The following is a 14,589-nucleotide window of genomic DNA, read 5'->3' as shown; positions in this document are numbered from 1 at the left end:
GCTCAGTCAGTCGGTTTCTTTTGTTGGTCTTGATATTATTTAACTTGTGTGGGGTGCCGTGAACTAAGATAAGTGAGGGGGAGGGGGAATTCTTTAACTAATCTGCCTATTAGTGACTTTTTTTGTTGCTGAATTTCATTGGCTAAATCTTCAATTGAAGGTTGGTATTTTGTACACTTCAAGCCCAAGCAAGCGCTACTAACTTCATCTTTCAATCTGTTTCTTTTGTTGGTTTTGATATTATTTAACCCTGAGAATAAGGTTTCACAAAAGTACGTAGAGGGAAAAATTGTGAGTAAAGCCATTGCTATATTTTTCAGGGTGCTAAAAGTGTCTGGTAATCGGATCCAGGCACTCCAAATTTCCTGGTAACTCAGATATTCTCTTAATAATTGCATCTTTATTCTGCATATCGTGAAGTAGAACTGGTGCACATCTTAGGAGAGTTTCTTTAATAAATCCTCCCTCACTGAGTGCTTTTCCATGCTGAGCTATGGAGTGAGCAATGCTCAAACTTGCAGATGTTAAATTTGTAGAACCTTTTACAAATGTAAGGATGGAATTAGATTGGCTCTTATAAAAGTGTAGCTGCCTGGAAATGTATTCCTTCCTTTCATCCTCACTTTTTTTCAAGAGCTGGGAATGATTAGTTTCAAAATGTCTATTTATATTCCACGTTCTGCTTACTACTGTTTCAGTACATAGAACGCAAAATGATCTGCCATTTTTTTCTATAATGCCATACATCTCGGTCCATGTCTCTTGAAAGGGTCGGCTACTGCTACTACCACTTCCTTTACTTAACCTTGGTTTTTTATTTTTTGGGTTCTCCATCAGGGGGGCAGTGACAGAAGATAGAATTATAGATAGCCTGTTAGCCCTGCAGGCAATTAGGGGTTAACTAGCCTAACTGACCACCTTATGTAAATTAAGATGGCTGCCGCTATTTCTAATGGCAGAAAACGGCACCCATAGCACATGCCCTCGCCTCTCCCAGCCTCCCCCTCACCTATCTCAGTAATGATGGTCAATTAGAAATCCACGACACCCCAGAACAGTAGATTGGATGATGGTTGCTGTGGTTATGTGGTTGCTGGTAATGGCGATCACAGGGCCCTCAGAGATGCATCCCCCACGGCATTCCGCTGCTCTCTGCTCCGCCGGCCGGAAGTGATGTCAAACGGCCGTGCAGGAGCCGGGGCAGAGGGAGCAGCAGGGAGGGAACGAGCGGAGGACTCGGAGGGAGCCAATAGGAGCGCACACGGGTAAACATGCACGGGGGGGGGGTGATTTCGCCAGGGGGGAGGTCACGCTGCACCTTGGGAGGGGCGTATCGGCGATCCGCCCGGGTGTCAGCAAGAAACGCCGCTGCTTCTCTGTATGCGGCCACATGCGGCCGCGTGTCATCGAAAATGGCTACGCGTGTCAGTACTGACACGCGTGTCATAGGTTCGCCATCAGGGGCATAGGAGGTAGTGTTCTATTATGGATTAAAAACTGGTTAAAAGATAGAAAACAGAGAGTAGAGTTAAATGGTCAGTATTCTCAATGGAGAAGGGTAGTTAGTGGGGTTCGCCAGGGCTCTGTGCTCGGACCGCTGCTTTTTAACATATTTATAAATGACCTAGAGATGGGAGTAACTAGTGAGGTGATTAAATTTGCTGATGACACAAAGTTATTCAAAGACGTTAAATCGCGGGAGGATTGTGAAAAATTACAAGAGGACCTTATGAGACTGGGAGACAAGCGTCTAGATAGCAGATGACGTTTAATGTGAGCAAGTGCAAAGTGATGCATGTGGGAAAGAGGAACCCAAATTATAGCTACATCATGCAAGATTCCATTCTAGGAGTCATGGACCAAGAAAGGGATCTAGGTGTTGTCGTTGATGATACGTTGAAACCTTCTGCTCAGTGTGCTGCTGCGGCTAAGAAAGCAAATAGAATGTTAGGTATTATTAGGAAAGGAATGGAAAACAAAAATGAGGATGTTATAATGCCTTTGTATTGCTCCATGGTGCGACCGCACCTCGAATACTGTGTGCAATTCTAGTCACCACATCTCAAAAAAGATATAGTGGAATTAGAAAAGGTGCAGAGAAGGGCGACGAAAATGATAAAATGAGGAAAGGCTAAAGCGGCTAGGGCTCTTCAGCTTGGAGAAAAGGCGGCTGAGGGGAGATATGATAGAGGTCTATAAAATAATGAGTGGAGTGGAACAGGTAGATGTGAAGCATCTGTTTACGCTTTCCAAAAATACTAGGCCTAGGGGGCATGCGATGAAGCTACAATGTAGTAAATTTAAAACTAATCAAAGAAAATTTTTCTTCACTCAACATGTAAGTAAACTCTGGAATTCATTGCCAGAGAATGTGGTAAAGGCGATTATCTTAGCGGAGTTTAAAAAAGGTTTGGACGACTTCCTAAACGAAAAGTCCATAGACCATTATTAAATGGACTTGGGGAAAAATCCACTACTTCTGGGATAAGCAGTATAAAATGTTTTGTAGTTTTTTCGATCTTGCCAGGTATTTGTGACCTGGATTGGTCACTGTTGGAAACAGGATGATGGGCTTGATGGACCTTTGGTCTTTCCCAGTATGGCAATACTTATGTACTTACGTAGTGCTCTCCCTTGATCCAATTCTCTGGGTCACCCAGTCAAAGAAATTAATCAGATTTGTCTGACAAGACCTACCTCTAGTGAAACCATGTTGCTTCGGGTCCTATAATCCATTGATTTCAAAAACTTTACTATCCTCTCTTTTAAAAGTATTCCCATTAATTTATTTACCACAGAAGTCAGACTTATTGGCCTGTAGTTCTCAACCTCTTCCTTACTTGCGCTTTTGTGGAGAAGGAGAAAGTATGGCGATTCCTACACTTATATAACCTCTAGTTTCTGTATATCCTATTATTATTATTATTACATTTGTACCCCGCACTTTCCCACATAATGCAGGCTCAATGCGGCTTACATAGTAATTTGAAATACAAAGTTAATAGAATTTTAATAAAACAGTAGTAAAACAATGTAAAGTTGGGCTTAGTAGTGTATGATAAGTTGAGCTAGATAATATATGACTAGGATAAAAGAGGGTAGACAGGATAGGATAGTGTAATTTGTGAGAAAAGATAAGGGGGGATAAAATTAAGGAGAGATGGAAAGAGAAGGATGGGGGTTGGAAGACTATTTTTGCCCTTGTTTATCTGAAGAACACCCACACTGGTTAACAACTAAAGAAGAATTGAAACAACATGACCGGTGCTCGTACAATGCAACATATTCATTTTCCACGTCCTGTACTGAAATGCGCTGGTTTATTTTTTAGATGGTGATTGTATAAAAATGCCACAGCTGGATTATTATATTCCTATAACTAATTGATTGTACGTGCCTGTTGTCAATCACTGATTTGACTTGTATCTTGGCAAATAAACTCCTCATCCCAAATGATGATATGTGGGCTTCACTTAATGATGAAAGGCTGTAAGTATAAATGCTTTTGCTGTATCAGGCTGTCCTTCGCTGCATTGTATAACTTGTAATCTAAATCCAGTTTGTCATAAGGCTGGTATCCTTTCCTTAGACCTAACGTCTCTCTTAGTGGCAATTCCTTTTAGAACTTCACAACTTCTTGATTACCTCAGTACTACTGCTATTTAGAGATGGAGTCAGATTTGAGGTCTCTGAACCTCATATTAAAACATGATGCTGGTATTTACTGCTGAAACATGGCAATGTGTCATTGCTCGTTTCCATGTTACATGTTAATGAACACATTTGATAATTTACCATCATTTTACATATTTACCTTCAATTTTGTACAAATAGTTGCTTCTGATTTTTTGGACCCATGACTTTTGTCAACATGAAAGCCAACTTAACAAGGCTTGTTAGGGTTACAATAGAACACCTCTTTTATATATATATATATACACACACATATATTTTTTTTGATAGATAGATAGATAGATATAGACATATAAAATCACCACTACTTAACACAAAGCTTACAAACAGAGCATGTCACTCACCAGCTTGATCTGGAAACCCTGATGGCTGAGCGTAGGGGGACTGCATATAAGGTGGTTGTGGATACGGTCCTTGGAAGTATGGTTGTTGGCTGCCAGGCGAGGAACCTGGGTACGGCGGCTGTCCATAGGGTGCAGCTGCTGGGTATGGGGGCTGTCCATAGGGTGCAGCTGTTGGGTACGGTGGCTGTCCATAGGGTGCAGCTGCAGGGTACGGCGGCTGTCCATAGGGTGCAGCTGCAGGGTACGGCGGCTGTCCATAGGGTGGACTAACAGCTGGCTGACCTTGCATTGTTGGATGTGGAGCATCTGGGGTGAGATATGGTTCCCCAGACACCAGGAAACTTTTCTCATGTGACATGATTGAGAGTGATCAATGTGTTCTCGGTTCCTGTGGAAACAGTACAAACTGAAGTGAAAATCAATCAAAAGAAAACCCAGGCCAAAGGAAAATACCTATAGATAAAATCAAGAAAACTCTTGAATATACCATCCTCCACCCCTCCCAAACCTTTAAATATCCTATTCCTCTCCTCCAAAATGAACGTACAGATGAACAAAATAATTCCTTTTCTAAAGCAAGTAGTAATTGGGGATGTACAAACATTAGTATGCATTTGGTTCATTATTTTGCCTTAAAATATTAAATGAATGCAAAATTGATTAACACACATTAACACTTCAGCTAAATAAATATAGAGTCAATTTGTATGCATTAACAAGTCCTAACATGCATTAAAAGCATAATATAACTTTCTTCAGATACATTAGAAACAGAAACAAAAATTCTGAACACAGACAAAGATGGGTTACTGGAACAGAGTTAACATGAATTTAGCCAATGAAGTCTTGCCTTACCAATCTGCTACATCATTTGAAAGCATTAATAAACACTGATAAAGGTAAGCCGGTAGATATAGTGTATCTGGACTTTCAGAAAGCTTTTGACAAGCGTCCCTGAGAGAAGCTTGAGGAAATTTAATCTTTCCAAGTTCGTTAACATATGTAAGCCTATATTTCAGTTGCCATATGACAACAAGGACATGAAAGGGTTAAAAGCCATGGGATAAGAGGTAACGCCCTGCTACAGATTGGGAAATGGGTAAAAGACAAAACACAGAGTAGGGTTAAATGGCCAATTCTCTCAATGAAAGGCAGCCAATAGTAGAGTAATACAGGGATCTGAACAGGGAGCAGAGCAATGGTTGTTAACACATTTATAAATGATTTGGAAATGGGAAAAATCAAGTGAGTGATCAAATTTGAAGATAACAAAAAATTACTTAAAGTTGTTAAAATGGAGGAAGTGATGATGTGTGTCTACTACTACTACTTATCATTTCTAAAGGGCTACTAGACGTACGCAGCGCTGTACACTTGAACATGAAGAGAGAGAGTCCCTGCTCGACAAAACTTACAATCTAATTAGGACAAACAGGACAAATAAGAGATAAAGGAATATTAAAGCGAGGATGATAAAATACGGGTTCTGAACAAGTGAATAAGGGTTAGGAGTTAAAAGTTTTTAGTGATCAGACTGTTATGACTGTTGGAAGGGGTTGGGGGAACGGGCAGGGGATAGGGAAGCCATGTGGGGCCCTTATCCAGGTATGGGCAGCTCCTTGAAGTGACCTAGGTGCGCCAAAATTCAGCGGCAGTATCCAAATAACTAAGCAGACATAGTTAAAACCACATTTTATGTGGTCCTTCTTGGCCAGCTGGTTATCTGGGTACCAGCATTAAAAATTGGCAGCACCCAGATACTTTCCGGGTCCACCTTGACTCTGCCCCTGGACTACCTCACCACAAACCACAGTGTCACTGATATCCAGTAAGTAACTTAACTTGATAAGACCCTTTTCTATTCAGATATGTCCTGCTAAATATCGGATCCAAATATTTTCGGAACAAGCCTATTCTAGTCTACACTCGGAGCACCTGAGAGAGTCTTAGCAATTTGCTGAGCCTGCTCTATAAACTCCTCAACAGATTAGTAGTCTTTGTTCCTTTGAAGCACTCACTCTGCAGACAAAGTCGGAGTTACTGAGGGCAAGATCTGCTCAAGCAACTGGATAAGGCCATAGGCTGAGGTCTGCGAAAAGTAGAGGAGCAGAAAGTGCATTGATCAAAGCACATGCAAGACTGTGCTGAACTGGAGCCTGGGGAGGAACTGATGCTGCCGGGGATGACTGCAGACCTGAACATAATAACTTAAGAATAGCCATACTGGGTCAGACCAATGGGCCATCTAGCCCAGTATCCTATTTCCAACAGTGGCCAAGCCAGGTCACAAGTAACATAGTAGATGACGGCAGAAAAAGACCTGCATGGTCCATCCAGTCTGCCCAAGATAAACTCATATGTGTATACCTTACCTTGAATTTGTACCACCTTGAATTTGTACCTGTCTTTTTCAGGGCACAGACCGTATAAGTCTGCCCAGCAGTATTTCCCGCCTCCAAACCACCAGTCCCGCTTCCCATCACCGGCTCTGGTACAGACCGTATAAGTCTGCCCTCCCCTATCCTAGCCTCCCAACCACAAACCCATCTTCCCCCCACCTGCTCCAAAATAGTGGCAACATTCCATGCTACCAATCTCAGGGCAAGCAGTGGACTACTACTACTACTTATCATTTCTAAAGCGCCACTAGACGTACGCAGCGCTGTACACTTGAACATGAAGAGACAGTCCCTGCTCGACAGAGCTTACAATCTAATTAGGACAGACAAACAGGACAAACAAGAGATAAGGGAATATTAAAGTGAGGATGATAAAATAAGGGTTCTGAACAAGTGAATAAGGGTTAGGAGCATTAAAAAGGTGGGCTTTTAGCTTAGATTTGAAGACTGCCAGCGATGGAGCTTGATGTACCGGCTCAGGAAGTCTATTCCAGGCATATGGTGCAGCAAGATAAAAGGAACGGAGTCTGGAGTTAGCGGTGGAGGAGAAGGGTACAGATAAGCGAGATTTACCCAGTGAATGGAGTTCCCTGGGAGGAATGTAGGGAGAGATGAGAGTGGAGAGGTACTGAGGAGTTGCAGAGTGAATGCACTTATAGGTCAATAAGAGGAGTTTGAACTGTATGCGGAAACGGATAGGAAGCCAGTGAAGTCACTTGAGGAGAGGGCTAATATGAGCATAACGACACTGGCGGAATATTAGTCGTGCAGCAGAATTTTGGACAGATTGAAGAGGAGAGAGATGGCTAAGTGGGAGACGTGTGAGAAGCAAGTTGCAATAGTCCAAGCGAGAGGTGATTAGAGTGTGGATGAGGGTTCTGGTAGTGTGCTCAGAAAGGAAAGGGTGAATTTTGCCGATATTATAGAGAAAGAAACGACAGGTTTTAGCAGTCTGTTGAATATTTGCAGAGAAGGAGAGGGAGGAGTCGAAGATTACCCCAAGGAGGAGGAGTGGCCTAGTGGTTACAGCAGTGGACTTTGATCCTGGGGAACTGAGTTCGATTTCCACTGCAGCTCCTTGTGAGGCTAGGCAAGTCACTTAACCCTCCATTGCCCCTGGTACAAATAAGTACCTGAATATACTATGTAAACCGCTTTGAATGTAGTTGCAAAAACCACAGAAAGGCGGTATATCAAGTTCCCTTTCCCATGTCTGTCTCGATAGCAGACAATGGGCTTTTCCTCCAGGAATTTGTCCAAACCTTTTTTTTAACCCAGATTCGTTAACTGCTGTTACTACATCCTCTGGCAAAGAGTTCCAGAGACCAACCATTTGTTGAGTGAAAAAATATTTCCTCCTGTATGTTTTAAAAGTATTTCCATGTAAATTCCTTGAGTGTCCCCTAGTCTTTGTACTTTTGGAATGAGCAAAACACTGATTCACTTTGACTCAATCCTAATTGCCCAGACCTTGCAACACAATGAAACCAAAGCCGGAAACAGACATTGCAAAACCCTACCTCTCCATGATCCTCCAACACATGAACCTATTCGACCACAATAACTCTTTCTATTTGTTTCTCTACTAGAGATGGCGAACGCCTCTATGGTGCTATGTAAGCCACACTGAGCCTGCAAATAGGTGGGAAAATGTGGGATACAAATAAAACAAATAAATAAAATAAATTTGTTCTACACCACTCAGGATTTTGTAGACTTCAATCATATCTCCCCTGATCCATGTCTTTTTCAAGCTGAAGAGTCCTAAGCTCTTTAGCCTTTCCTCACATGAGAGAAGTTCCATCCCCTTTATAATTTTGGTCACTCTTCTTTGAAACCTTTTCTAATTCCGTTAAATCTTTTTTGAGATACAGCGAGCAGGACTGAGCACAATACTCAAGGTGAGGATGGACCATGGAGCTACATAGAGGCATTATAGTATTATTGGTATTATTTACCATCCCGTTCTTAATAATTCTTAGCATACTGTTTGCTTTTTTTGGCTGCCGCCGCATACTGAGCATAAGAGTTCAGTGTATTATCTATGACTCCTAGATCTTTTTTTGAGTGCTGACCCCCCAAGGTGGACCCTAGCATCAAGTAACCATGATTCGGATTATTCTTTCCAGTGTGTATCACTTTGCATTTGTCTACATTAAACTTCATCTGCCAATTTAGATGCCCAGTCTTCTAAGGTCTTCCTGCAATTTTTCACAGTCCACATGTGTTTTAATAACCTTGAATAGTTTTGTTTTATCTGTAACTTTAATCACCTCACTCATCGTTACTATTTTCATATCATTTATAAATATGTTAAATAGCACCGGTCCCATTTCTGATCCCTGCGGCACTCCACTATTCACCCTCCTCCATTGAAAGAAATGAGCATTGTCACAAAACACCTAGCCACTCGCCTGGGGTTACCCTGTGGCCATACAGAGGGACTATCCCCAGTAAAGTTCAGGTCCACCTGCACCTGCTGCTTTTGACCTACACTAGCACCCTCTTCCCAGGTCACAACTGCCTCTGGACGAGTCTCCCGCTACCAAATTATCCCCAGTGATTTCTAGGTTACTGGAACCACATTCTCTCAGTGGTCCCACAGTTCTCGGAAAGCACTCACAGACCCAACACACAAACCACCAGGATTCTTTATCAGACCAGACAGGCAGAACGAACAAACAAATGTGTTTATTCTCAGAACCTGGAACAGTGGGGAAAAAATGTGCAATTATCAAACAGTAACAGGTAACTGAAATATGGATCAATTATAATACTAAATAAATATCTATATACTGTCTAAACAGTACCTGGGAAGGTCAGGATATAAACCTGTTCACAGAGCCTCAGCAAAGAGATCTGTCTCTCTTTTCTCCTGGGCTAAGACTGCATCTGCTGGGTAATTTCAACTCCAGGCCAATCAGAGCCCATACCAGTCAAGTTCCAAATAAAAACTGGTTACAACACTACAGGCACTTCCTATTATCTGTGTGCTGACTAAAGAAAGAGAAGTTAGTCCTCTATAACAGCTTCAAGAATAAACATGCACCATCTGCTGGCCAAATCTAGAGAAATACTATTCAGAATTAAGGCAGGAAAATATCCAATACATTTTACAGGCTTAAAAAACACACTGCTTATTCACACTATTTAACTCTACCCTCTGTTTTCTGTCCAATAACCAATTTCTAACTCACAAGAGATTGCCTCCTATCCCAAAACTCTCTAATGTTCTCAGGAGTCTCATGAGGAACCTTGTCAAAAGCTTTCTGAAAATCTAGATACACTACACCCAGCTCACCTTTATCCACATGTTTATTCATGCTTTGAAAGAAATGAACCAAACCGGTGAGGCAAGATTTCCATTGGCTGAATCCATGCCGACTCTGTCCCATTAAACTATGTTTGTCTATATGTTCAGTAATTTTATTCTTTATAATACTTTCCATTATTTTACCCGACAATGACATCAGGTTTACTGGTCTAATTTCCCGGATCACCCCTGGAACCCTTTTCAAAAATTGGCGTTACATTGGCCACCCTCCAATCTTCAGGTACTAGGGACAATTTTAATGACAGGTTACATATTACTAACAGCAGATCAGCAATTTCATGCTTGAGTTTTTGAGAACCCTTGGATGTATGCCATCTGGTCTAGTCAATTTACTATTCATTAATTTGTCAATTTGGCTCAGTATGTCTTCCAGATTCCCTGAGATTTCTTTCATTTCCTCCACATCATCATCCTTGAAAAACCATTTCTGATAAAGGTTGATATTTCACATCTTCTTCTGTAAAGACCGAAGCAAAGAATTCATTCAATTTCTCCACTATGGACTTGTCTTCCCAGAGTGTCCCTTTTGCTCCTTCATGATCTAACGGTCCCAGAGATTCCCTCGCAGGCTTTCTGCTTCTAATGTACCTGAAAAAGTTGTTACTGTGAGTTTTAACCACTTCAGTAAGTTTCTCTTCATATTCTCTTTTAGCCTTCTTTATTAATGCTTTGCATCTGACTTGCCAGTACTTATGTTGCTTCTTATTTTCTTCATTTGGGTCCTTTTTCCATTCTTTGAAGGACATTCTTTTGGCTGTAATAGCCTCTTTCACTTCACCTTTGCTGTTTCTATTCTTTCCACCTTTGTAAATACTTGGAATGCATCTGGTCTGGGCTTCCAAAACGGTATTTTTGAATAACATGATTTAGTGTCCTAACTTTTGCAGCCGATCTTTTTAGCTTCTTTTTAACCATTATCTACTACTACTACTATTATTTAACATTTCTAGAGCGCTACCAGGGTTACGCAGCACTGTACAAAAAACAAAGAAGGACAGTCCCTGCTCAAAGGAGCTTACAATCTAAAGGACAAGAAGGACAAAAGGACAAGGAGTGTAGACAATCAAAAATTGGAACAGTCTAGATTTCTTGAGTAGAGGTACAATGGTTAGGTGCCAAAGGTGACATTGAAGAGGTGGGCACTGAGTAGCGATTTGAAGATGGATAGGGAGGGGGCTTGGCGTATGGGCTCGGGGAGTTTATTCCAGGCATAGGGTGAGGCGAGGCAGGAAGGGCGAAGCCTGGAGTTGGCAGTGGTGGAGAAGGGTACTGAGAGGAGGGATTTGTCTTGTGATCGGAGGTTACGGGTAGGGGCGTAAGGGAAGATGAGGGTAGAGAGGTAGTGAGGGGCTGCAGATTGAGTGCATTTGTAGATTAGTAGGAGGAGCTTGAATTGTATGCGGTACCTGAACGGAAGCTAGTGAAGTGACTTGAGGAGAGGGGTGATATGAGCATATCGGTTTTGGCGGAAGATAAGGCGTGCAGCCGAGTTCTGAATGGATTGAAGGGGGGATAGATGGTTAAGTCGGAGGCCGGTGAGGAGTAGGTTGCAGTAGTCAAGGCGAGAGGTAATGAGAGAATGGATGAGAGTTCGGGTGGTGTGCTCAGAGAGGAAAGGGCGAATTTTGCTGATACTACATAGTAACACAGTAACATAGTAGATGACGGCAGAAAAAGACCTGCACGGTCCATCCAGTCTGCCCAACAAGATAACTCATATTTGCTGCTTTTTGTGTATACCCTACTTTGATTTGTACCTGTGCTCTTCAGGGCACAGACCGTATAAGTCTGCCCAGCACTATCCCCGCCTCCCAACCACCAGCCCCACCTCCCAACCACCGGCTCTGGCATAGACCGTATAAGTCTGCCCAGCACTATCCTCACCTCCCAACCACCAGCCCAGCCTCCCAACCACCGGCTCTGGCACAGACCGTACAAATCTGTCCAGCACTATCCCCGCCTCCCAACCACCAGTCCCGCTTCCCACCACCGGCTCTGGCACAGACCGTATAAGTCTGCCCAGCCCTATCCCCACCTCCCAACCACCAGCCCCGCCTCCCGATCTTGACTAAGCTCCTGAGGATCCATTCCTTCGGCACAGGATTCCTTTATGCTTATCACACGCATGTTTGAATTCCGTTACTGTTTTCATTTCCACCACCTCCCGCGGGAGGGCATTCCAAGCATCCACTACTCTCTCCGTGAAAAAATACTTCCTGACATTTTTCTTGAGTCTGCCCCCCTTCAATCTCATTTCATGTCCTCTAGTTCTACCACCTTCCCATCTCCGGAAAAGGTTCGCTTGCGGATTAATACCTTTCAAATATTTGAACGTCCGTATCATATCCTCCAGAGTATACATATTTAGTTCAGCAAGTCTCTCCTCATACGTCTTGTAACGCAAATCCCATACCATTCTCGTAGCTTTTCTTTGCACCGCTTCAATTCTTTTTACATCCTTAACAAGATACAGCCTCCAAAACTGAAAACAATACTCCAGGTGGGGCCTCACCAACGACTTATACAGGGGCATCAACACAGAAAGAAGCGACAGGTCTTGGCTGTCTGCTGGATATGGGCAGAGAAGGAGAGGGAGGAGTCGAAGATGACTCCAAGGTTGCGGGCAGATGAGATGGGGAGGATGAGGTTGCCATCGACTGAGATAGAGAGAGGAGGGAGAGGAGAAGAGGGTTTGGGTGGAAAGACAATGAGCTCAGTCTTGGCCATGTTCAGTTTCAGGTGGCGGTTGGACATCCAGGCAGCGATGTCGGATAAGCAGGCCAATACTTTGGCCTGGGTTACCGCCGTGATGTCTGGTGTGGAGAGATAGAGCTGGGTGTCGTTGGCATAAAGATATTGGAAACCATGAGATGATATCAGCAAGCCCAGGGAGGAGGTGTAGATTGAGAAGAGAAGGGGTCCAAGGACAGATCCCTGAGGAACCCCAACAGAGAGCGGGATGGGGGTTGAGGAAGATCCATGAGAGTGTACTCTGAAGGTACAGTGGGAGAGATAAGAGGAGAACCAGGAGAGGACAGAGCCCTGGAACCCAAATGAGGATAGTGTATCAAGAAGTAGATTATGATTAACAGTATCAAAAGCGGCGGATAGGTCAAGGAGGATGAGGATGGAGTAGTGACCTTTGGATTTGGCAAGGAACAGGTCATTACAGACTTTAGTGAGTGCTGTTTCTGTCGAGTGTAGAGGGCGAAAACCGGATTGAAGCGGGTCAAGGATGGCATGAGAGGAGAGAAAAATCAAGGCAGTGGCTGTGAACGGCGCGTTCAAGTATCTTGGAGAGGAAGGGTAGGAGGGAGATGGGGCGGTAGTTGGAAGGACAGGTAGGGTCAAGTGAAGGTTTTTTGAGGAGTGGTGTGACTACAGCGTGCTTGAAGGAGTCAGGGACAGTTGCAGTGGAGAGAGAGAGAGGTTGAGGATGTGGCAGATGGGGAGGGTGACAGTAGGAGAGATGGTGTTTAGTAAGGTGGTGGGGATGGGATCAGAGGAACAGGTGGTGCATTTTGAGGAGGAGAGAAGGGCTGTTTCCTCTTCAGTGATCTTGGGAAAAGAGGAGAAGGAGGCTTGGGTTGGTTGGTTGAGGGAGTGGGTTAAAGGGTGAAGAGGAGGAGGTGGCTTGGTAGCAAATTCGAGGTTGATCTTTTGCACGTTGTCGCGGAATTAGTCAGCCAGTGATTGAGGAGAGAGTGAGGGGGTGGGCGCGGAGGGCACTTTGAGGAGGGCGTTAAGGGTGGCGAAGAGACGACGAGGGTTGGAGCCAAGAGAATTAGTCAGATGGGTGTAATATTCCTGTTTGGCAAGAAACAGGGAGGACTGGAAGGAGGATAGAATGAATTCGTAATGACAGAAGTCACTATGGGTGCGAGATTTCCTCCAGAGGCGTTCAGCAGATCGGGCGCAGGAGCGAAGGTATCGAATGCAAGGGGTCAGCCAGGGCTGGGGATTAGTACGTCTTGTGGGACGGGAGATGGATGGTGCAACGGTATCCAGAGCAGAGGAGAGAGTGGCATTGTAAGTAGAGACAGCCTTGTCGACAGATTCGGAGGATATGATGACGGGAGGAGATTAGAGATTTGAGAGGATAGGGTGGGAGGGTCGACAGCCTGGAGATTCCTGGAAGTGGTGGTTAGCACTGGGTGGGACTGAGGGGGAGGGTGATGAAGTGTGAAGGTGATCAGGTGATTATCTGAGAGAGGAAGAGCAGAGGCACAGAAATTGGAGGGTGAGCAGGTAGAGGAGAGGACGAGGTTAAGACAATGGCCAGAGTGGTGAGTAGGGGTGGTGGAGCTCAGCTGGAGGTTGAAGGAGGATATCAGAGTTAGGAACTGAGAAGCGTAGGAGTCAGATGGGTTGTCAGCATGTATGTTAAAGTCTCCAAGAATGAGGGACAAAGATGAGGGTTCAAGGAAAACTGAGAGCCAGGCATCGAAGTCAGTAAGGAAGGAAGGAAGGGAGGGACTTGTCAGGGGGGCGGTAAATGACTGCAACTCTGAGTGGCAGTGGGTAGAAAAGACGGATGGAGTGAACTTCGAAGGATGAGAAGCAGTGAGACTGCGGTAGGAGGAGGGGTTGAAAACTACAGGAGGGCGAGAGTAGAAACCTGACGCCTCCTCCACGGCCAGCTGTGTGGGGAGTGTGGGAGAAGAGATAACCTCTGTGGCAAAGGGCCGCGACTGACGCAGAGTCGTCAGGAGTGAGCCAGGTTTCAGTTAGGGCGAGTAGCTGAAGGGAACGGGAGATGAAGAGATCATGGGTGAAGGGAAGTTTATTGCAGACCGAGCAGGCATTCCACAGGGCACAC

The 14,589-nt window shown here is 44.1% G+C and overlaps 1 protein-coding gene across 3 annotated transcripts in view; it reads right to left on the bottom strand.

Annotated features, from left to right (window-relative positions):
- The window catches only part of GRINA (glutamate ionotropic receptor NMDA type subunit associated protein 1), a 146,244-nt gene that overhangs the window by 64,379 nt on the left and 67,276 nt on the right, over nt 1–14,589 (bottom strand). For all 3 annotated transcript variants that reach the window (XM_030220597.1, XM_030220588.1, XM_030220604.1), the window contains one exon: nt 4,038–4,425. In XM_030220597.1, the coding sequence (XP_030076457.1) occupies nt 4,038–4,395 (358 nt within the window). In that variant the 5' untranslated portion in view covers nt 4,396–4,425. The remainder of the gene's footprint in view (nt 1–4,037; nt 4,426–14,589) is intronic.

Source organism: Microcaecilia unicolor, chromosome 1 (genome assembly GCF_901765095.1).
Source record: "Microcaecilia unicolor chromosome 1, aMicUni1.1, whole genome shotgun sequence".
Classification (NCBI taxonomy): domain Eukaryota; kingdom Metazoa; phylum Chordata; class Amphibia; order Gymnophiona; family Siphonopidae; genus Microcaecilia; species Microcaecilia unicolor.
The sequence above is the reverse complement of the archived record's forward strand: the minus strand, read 5'-3'. Positions and strand labels throughout refer to the sequence as shown.